This window comes from Schistocerca gregaria, chromosome X (genome assembly GCF_023897955.1).
Source record: "Schistocerca gregaria isolate iqSchGreg1 chromosome X, iqSchGreg1.2, whole genome shotgun sequence".
NCBI classification, from domain to species: domain Eukaryota; kingdom Metazoa; phylum Arthropoda; class Insecta; order Orthoptera; family Acrididae; genus Schistocerca; species Schistocerca gregaria.
The window spans coordinates 500242640-500250910 of record NC_064931.1 but is presented as its reverse complement, the minus strand read 5'-3'; the positions used below and the strand labels follow the sequence as shown (position 1 = coordinate 500250910).

The 8271-nt window shown below is 38.5% G+C and overlaps 1 protein-coding gene across 2 annotated transcripts in view; it reads right to left on the bottom strand.

Annotated features, from left to right (window-relative positions):
- Positions 1-2372: 2372 nt before the first annotated feature.
- The window catches only part of LOC126299118 (elongation of very long chain fatty acids protein AAEL008004-like), a 131427-nt gene continuing 125528 nt past the window's right edge, over positions 2373-8271 (bottom strand). For both annotated transcript variants that reach the window (XM_049990817.1, XM_049990818.1), the window contains exons 8-9: positions 7113-7249; positions 2373-3623 (exon numbers count right to left, since the gene is read on the bottom strand). In XM_049990817.1, the coding sequence (XP_049846774.1) occupies positions 3459-3623; positions 7113-7249 (302 nt within the window). In that variant the 3' untranslated portion in view covers positions 2373-3458. The remainder of the gene's footprint in view (positions 3624-7112; positions 7250-8271) is intronic.

The following is an 8271-nucleotide window of genomic DNA, read 5'->3' as shown; positions in this document are numbered from 1 at the left end:
GAGAGAGTAAGAGGGTGAGCAGGAGTGAAGAGAGTTTTTTTTGTGTTGGGGTGGCGGGGTTGGTGGTTTGAATTGTATGGTGTTGAATATGAATGTACTAGCTGTTAACGAGTGGTTGAAACCTTTGGTGAGAGATGATTTGACTTTTCGTTTCAATGTTCTGTGGAGGGGTTCGTGAATAAGTGAGTGTAAAGATGTTGGGTGGTATTACTATTATATTGGACGGCATTATTATATTAATCCTCTCTGGGAGCGTTATTCTATTATTTTATCTATTAGTGTAAACAGTGAATTACTTGGCATGTGTACTTGCTCATTTAACAGGGTTTTGCTTTCTGCGTTGGTTTTCTGTATGTGGTAATTTTCTTGCAGGGTTAGAAGCGGTCAGTTCTCCTTGTGCCCACACACAACAAACACAATAACTATCCATTTCCTACTAAGTAAACAGTTGTATAAAATCACTAATAAATTTACTAACTAAATTAATCAGGAACTGATTAAGAAAGAAGAAGAAAGTCTCAAATGGTGCGGAAATAAAGTAAATAAAGTGACACTATCGCTTACAGTGGCGCAAAATTACAGTACAGCGTTAACTCACTTTATACAAACAATAGAAAAATACACAAACTCATAAAATAAATAGCTAAAAACGGATAAACAAATGGTTCAAATGTCTCTGAGAACTATGGGACTTAACATCTATGGTCATCAGTCCCCTAGAACTTAGAACTGCTTAAACCTAACTAACCGAAGGACATCACACAACACCCAGTCATCACGAGGCAGAGAAAATCTCTGGTCCCGCCGGGAATCGAACCCGGGAAACCGGGCGCGGGAAGCGAGAACGCTACCGCACGACCACGAGCTGCGGACGATAAACAAATAAATAGTTACATAATAATACTACTGAACTAAACGATGTATGCATTCTGTATATCAAATGAGTTACTGTAGCTGTACCCTGCCCTGCTCTATGATTGGCACTTTGTTATGGCACGAAACCTGCCGCGATGATTTATGATACTCATCTATAAAAATGCAGTATTATATGTATGTTCTGTTATAGTTCACTGGTAAAAGGAAAATTGTTCATGTGCCAGTCGTTTACAAGTCCCAACTTGTATATTTATTTTGGATTTGTCATATTTGTTCTCAGTGATGGCACAGCTTTGATGCTAGTAGCATGTGTAATCAAATAAAATGGTGCTTGATAATACATATCGATTCGGTATATAGCAATACTGGCTCTGAAATTTCAATACTGGCACTGTTTGACTTTGACTGTGTATTAAAATTAATAAAATCGGTTTATAGTAACCGCTACCAGTCATACCTAAGTCATTTGTTTATACTTTTATTAATACTACATATTTAGAGCTGAAAAACGTAATTATGAGGCAAGTAAAACATTTATTTTGTGTACAAACTATTTTTTCAGTGGTATCACTGTCTTGGTGCATGGTGTAGAGTGCCTGGGGACAGAGACAATATTTAAGTCGCTCACTTTGCTCGTAGCTACTCGATATCGTAACCGGGTGTACTTCCCATGCTCACCACTGCAGTCGTATAATTCACTAGTAGTAAGGCATTTACTGTACAGATCACCACTGAGAACTAAAACTAAGATGGCGGATATAAAAGTAGCTATTTTACTACACTATTGATGTGTCGACGTGGAGCGCCTCCCTGTGGTATCATAGTCACAGAACGTGAATTCAGTTCTTAGGAAGGAAGATTAACTCTCTAACTTCCCATCGACGACGGGATCTTCCGAGACGTACCACAGGCTCGGTTTGGGCAATGACAAGGAAGGATAAGCCATCGTTCTCAAAGGTGAGTATCTATACGTACCACCGCTTTGTGCTCTTAACTCATTATGTAATCAACCGACTAATAAAGCTGTAGGAAATTGTCACACTGCTTGTTCTTTCTTTGGGTAATATTTTCCAGGTATTTTTCTCGATGTCTCTCACGTTCAGTCGTTCCTTCGTATTTTATGTTGACTAATTACAACATTCTGCTGTAACACTACATCTCAAATAACGGTGTCCCAACATCTACTGAATTTAAAGTAAGTATTTTATTTGTGTAATTTTTACCATTTTCTACACTTCTGTAGTCCGCAAGATCTTGCCACCACTCTCAACTCATTGAGTCAGACTGGCGTATCATGTTCTTTGTACCACTATCCGTAAGTAACGCGCAGTATGTCACTGCCATTCGATAATGAACTTTATACGTTGCTCAGCCGATGGTTAACCATTGCATGAATTCCCGTAATTTTTTCTACCAAGCGGTAAGCTTCGATGGATGAAACAGAGGTGTTCCGCTTTAAAGATAAGCAATTGTGATTTTTAAATAATAATATGCTGTATTCTTATATATAATTTATTTCGAAAATTTGTAACATCTTCGAAAAAAAAATGTTGTTACACATTTGTGAGCAAAAATGTTACATTACTGCCTTTGAAGACCTCTTCGGTAATACAAGACGAATTTTCTTCAATTTTGTGAGGTACAAGCAATATCCATAGGTTATCACTATTATTTATTGAAAAAATTCGTTTCAAGGCCTAAAATAATACCATTCTCATACTTTTCCCCCTAAATGGAAAAAAGTGTTATACCACATGCTTATAATATATGCCTCGGAACGAGTTGTCAATAATTTTGTTACATATAATTTAACGAGTGATTGCTGAAATATCGTTGGGAATGCACCTACGCATAAGCAAGACCAAATGCTACGGAAGTGCTTTTTAAAGATCTGATAGCGAATTTTTGACCTTTTCTTTACAATAACGTAGCATGTTAAGAATACCCGCAACCTGCCGCAGGGGTTCAGCTGTTACGTCACCTGCTTCGCATAAATCCATATCGCTATTTGGGAATTGTTTCACGTTATTTGAAATACTCCAAAAGTTTTGCCATTGATTTAGCCAGTAAACAAGTAATTTACGAATTTGTTGCTAGTTATGGATATTACTTGTATTCCCTGTCTTAAATTGTCACTTTAGGCCTGAACAAAAATGTTCACACTTAATATTTTCTCTGACACTTTTCTCGTTTTATGATTCTTGCAGTTCTGCGCAGTAGTTTACATACACATGAAATATCACTGTTTTTCTTTGTGGTTAAAGTTTTTTTCTGTTTTTCAGTATTTCGTTCGATCCCTGCGATGGTCTGTGCCGTTCGTTTCTTGATCCATAGTGGAATGAAGAATACATCTCTTCCTGTACTTCATTTACTGGTTCCTTACCAAGTACTTTAAAACCTTACTAATAAACTCTCGATAAAATAACAAAAAGGGACAAGAACCGTTGTAAACAAAAATTTCATTACGCTGTGAAATGATAGTTTGGAACGCTCCCAATAATCGTGCCGGAAGCGAAATGCATTGCCAGCTGCAAAAGTGTGTCCGAGGTCTAACATCGCACAAAGTCCGGCATAACTTCACATCACACATTCTTCTTTTCGCCGCAGTACGCTTTTCGGTAGAAGTCGTAGAAGAGGACGAACATAAAGGCGTTCTGCGGCACGACGACGTAGCCGACCCACTGCGGGTACCCGCAGTCCCGGAACAACAGCTGCGACGCGTGCACCGTGATCATCATGAACTGCGTCTGCAACAAGGCACCATCACACTTAGCACTGCGTGCACACGTGGCACGGGAGTCGCGCGCTCTTTGACATTCATTCACTGCCAACTTCAATAGTTATTTAAATAAACATTAATTTTTAATATAAGACTTTTTAATTAGAACTAAAAAGTAGAAAACGACTTTTTCTAGCCCTATACAAATTTCTAACGACATACAGATAATCATGAAAATTTATCCAGAATGAGAAGTTCAATCTGCAGCGGACTCGAGTCTCGGTCCGGCACACAGTTTTAATCTGCCAGGAAGTTTCATGAAAATGTATGCTTCTGAATTTTTAATTGCATCTATCAATTATGTACTGTATGCGCCCCACCTCTTTCGTTCTAAATCTTGCAAGTATTGTCAGACCTCTAAAAATTCACAAGGACCAATTTTCAGGAGTATCTCTGTAGGGTTAGTAATTTGTGCGGGAGAAATTATTTTATACTTTTTATACCAATTTAAAAACGTGTAATATAAAAAAATTATTTTTATTTAGATAAATATTTTTTACTTTTTAGTCTTGTGTGTGTGTGAAATTTTTCAATGGATTTTAAACATTTTAATGCCATATTATGTATTTGCTTTTTATATGTGGCTTCATATTTGTATGCGCATGTCACATATATTGTGCATATCTACTGCAGTCCTTGTCTCCGTCCATCTCCTCTTCCTCCCTCTCTGCTCAGCTGTGCCCATTGACGCGCATACCGTCTGAAACGCATTGTGACACTACACTACTTCGGTCCTGCAGGGCAACTGAGATGTCGGCTGTTACCAAACTTTCTCACCCACAATCCACTCCTACAGGATAGACCGACAAGAGAGTGAATTAATATTCAATTTTCATGCTGTTCTCAGATATGTTCTAAATTCCAAGGCTCCAGCTTATCAGGATCTTAGTCTAAAATTAATTGCAAAATGTGTACCAAACAGACAGATAGGGAAAAAAGCAGCCAAATAAAAACATGGTAAAAGCGGGGAAGAAAGGCCAGAGTTTAATAACTGTTTTCGACGAGATTATTAGAATCTAGTTTGGTTGTACAAGGACTGGGAATTTAAGCAGTAATGTACTTTTTGGGGAATGAGCCCCACAATCTCTCCCTTAGTCATTTAGAAACACATGAGACATGGAAACAATAACTACATGCACAGGAACGTTTAGTGAACGAAATATGCATCATCAACTCTCAGAAACGGAGCTCAAGAACCATGTTCTGAAGCAGGTTGTTGTGTATGACACGTAAAAATGTAGAGTTTAACATTTCTGCGACGTCGAGACTAGTTAGAGTGAGCGTTGCATTGGTGTGCTTGAGAGACTGAAGTCCTCCCTCGGTTATGGGTGTGTGTGTGTGTTTGTCCTTAGGATAATCTAGGTTAAGTAATGTGTAAGCTTAGGGACTGATGACCATAGCAGTTAAGTCTCATAAGATTTCACACGCATTTGAACAGAGACTGAAGTCATATTTGAGAAGTTCTGGATGCAGATTCCCATCCTGCATTGAGCTTTGGGTTTTCAGTGGTTTCCCTCGGTCACGAAAGCTGGAATGAGTCTTCAGAAATAACGCTGCTACTGACTTTCCCTATTCTTAACAAATCCGCACATGTGCTGCGTATATAATGACCTCGGCATCGACGGGACATGAAACAGTATCCTCGCTTCCTTATTTAAAGGTCGTTAGAAGCAGGGAGATAGCTCAGTATCGAAGAGATTTCAGCCATTCCGTGTAGTCGTCACATTTTCGATCAAGATCGGACAAGTTATTTTATCTTCAGTTCAGTGCCATTAGATGCCCATATAGATTGCGCTGTTACACGCCATCACACGCCATCGCAAAACCCTCAAGATTGGCGAAGTTTCACAGAAGCTTCAAACGTAGGGCAAACTTCAGTGCGAGATGCTTTTAATACTTTCCATAACGAACCCTGGCAGAAAATCCAAAGAGATTCTGGTCGTATATAAAGTACACCAGCGGAAAGACGTAATCAGTACCTTCACTGCGCGATAACATTGATGACAGTGCCACTAAATGAGGGTTACTAAATACGGTTCTCTGAAATTCCTTCACTGAAGAAGACGAAGTAAATATTCCACAAGGCGTTTTTCGTTGCGGCAGTATATTCTCATGAAATTCCAATCACCAATGTTCTCCTCAGAATGTGAAAATATTTTGTTACATAGGGGAAGAATGATCATCATAATAAAATAAGAGAAATCAGAGCTCGCACAGAAAGATTTGCGTGTTCGTTTCTCCCGCGTGCTGTTCGAGTGTGGAACAGTGGAGAAATAACTTGAAGGTGGTTGATCAATCGTCTGCCAGGCACTTAATTGTGAATTTCAGAGTAATGATGAAGGTGTATATGTAGATACGAGCATACATGTATAGCTGTGTAATTCTCAATATGCAGACCTTGTTGTCATTGTAGTTCGCACTTTTTATTTCGCGTGTGTGGCGAGCTTCAACACTGTCTTGGTACGGTGATTCATACCGGACAATTTACATACTGTTGGTGACTATTCATCACTTTTTTGGCACCTCTGCACCCTTCTCTATACAGGTCAGATGGTGGAATTAGTCATGTAGAGTCGATTACTATTTGTAGCTATATGAATGATACACCCTATCTAACAGTACCACAAATTTCACTCTGCTTTAATGATTCTTTTGATCTTTCTCAGTTTCCAAAAATACGTTGGTACATCGCTACTGACTCTGTTACCATGCACCCAATGCTGAACAACAATAACAATAGTCAATGTACATTGGAGGTTGTGGTAATATAGTGATGCGTACTCTTGGAATGGCTGTTGGTCTGTGTACGAAGTGACTTTTACCGGAGTGAGCTCACAAGGTATTAATAGTGCATCAAGTATGAAATGTTTGATTTTCCCCTTTTTAATGATAACAGTTGTTTTATACACTATGACAAAAAATAATGGAAGAGAGAATTTTTGCATTTTTGTTCTGTAATATTGAGGCGACGTTGCATGTGATTTTCTGTATATTACGTGCAAAAGGGATCGCCTTTTTAATTTAGACTCGTTAGGAACGCGCTATGTGAAAATTGTTCATCTAAACCGCAGTTCACACATTTAAAAAAAATAAAAAAGACAACTATAAGCAACCATGACGGCCACAGCGCTATACTTTCTTACTACTGATTCGTCCTTCAGAGTACGTTTATAGGACTCTGCAGGATATAAATTCCCCGTGACAGAAAAACATGGGAAAAAGATCGCGAACAATGACTCACTGAATCTGTAATTTCTATTCCATTGGGAGGATAAATAGTAGGCATATTTAGAAGGATGAAGATAATAGATACGTTTTATAGCTATTTAAGGATACAAAAATGTTGTTAAATTTGCGAAATAGGTACAGAAAGATCAGACATGTTAGGAACGTTCATTACTAATACTTAAATTTACAATAATTTTACAAAAATATGTGCAATTTAAAATTGTCTTACCATTTGCAGCTGAGTGATATGTTTCTTCCACCAAATTGACTTCTTGTACTCAGGGTTGACAATAGTCATCAGGTAGTAAGTGTACATTATGACATGTACGAAGGTGTTCAAGAAACCCACGAAAGTGCCATGTCCTCCTGAAACAAGATTCATACAGCTGTTAAACTGTAAAAGAAAGGTTTACATATTGACGTTTCAGAAAATTTGGCTCATTGGCTAGGTGGGTAACTGTCGGCCTAGAGATCCGAAGTTTGGGCGTTCAGTACTTTTTGCCATTCAAGATTTTGTGACAATTGTTGCTTTTACGTCTGGCAGTGATCTGCTATTGTCCAAAGTGTCAAAGTTAACTGTGGTTCGGAGTCCACATTAATCTGCAGGTCACCATATAAGTGTGTGGTATGTCAGTTCAAATGTCGGATGAAACCAGTTTTCGGACTGCTGACAGCTGTAACTCTAAAACAAAAAATACAGTCTGCATTTCACTAGGATTTATGATCAGTACACCAGAAAATTAATAAATACCGGAACATTTATAAAGAGGAAATATCCAAGAGTATGGAAAATGTGTTACAGAATTACGATATCTTATTTAAGCATACAAATATTACGCTTTAAAGAAGAGGACAGACGTAGTAGTTCCTGCAAAATACAAGTACATTTCTAAAACACAATCAGTCAGTTAGTTTAGCATACATCAACGTCAGGAGCATCGTAGCACAGAAATCGTTCCTGGAAGCTCCAAAATTACAATTACGACTCTGGTGCAAATCCAAAGAACGAAAGTAAACTTCGCATTATGTGTCATTGCCAAATAACATTGCTAGATGGAAGATCGATCATACATACAAAGAACTAATACAGTATAGTACAGAAGGTAACTGAAGGAAATACGCAATAAGACGAACGGAAATCACACATTTATTCAAGGACAATAATTACGCTAAAGTTAAGCGTGATTTATGATGGCCACAAGGTTGGATTAGGAGTTGTCGTGATAGGGAGTTCCGTTCCACCCCCAGCGCAGTTGCTTTATCGAACACGCTAGTTTTGGTGGTTCAGTAGGAGGAGCTACATTCGGCGAGTGGACTAGCCTGGCCGTTCTCCTGAGCTAAATCGTGTGTGATGTGTTGTGGAAGCATATTGAAGCACCTGTACATGC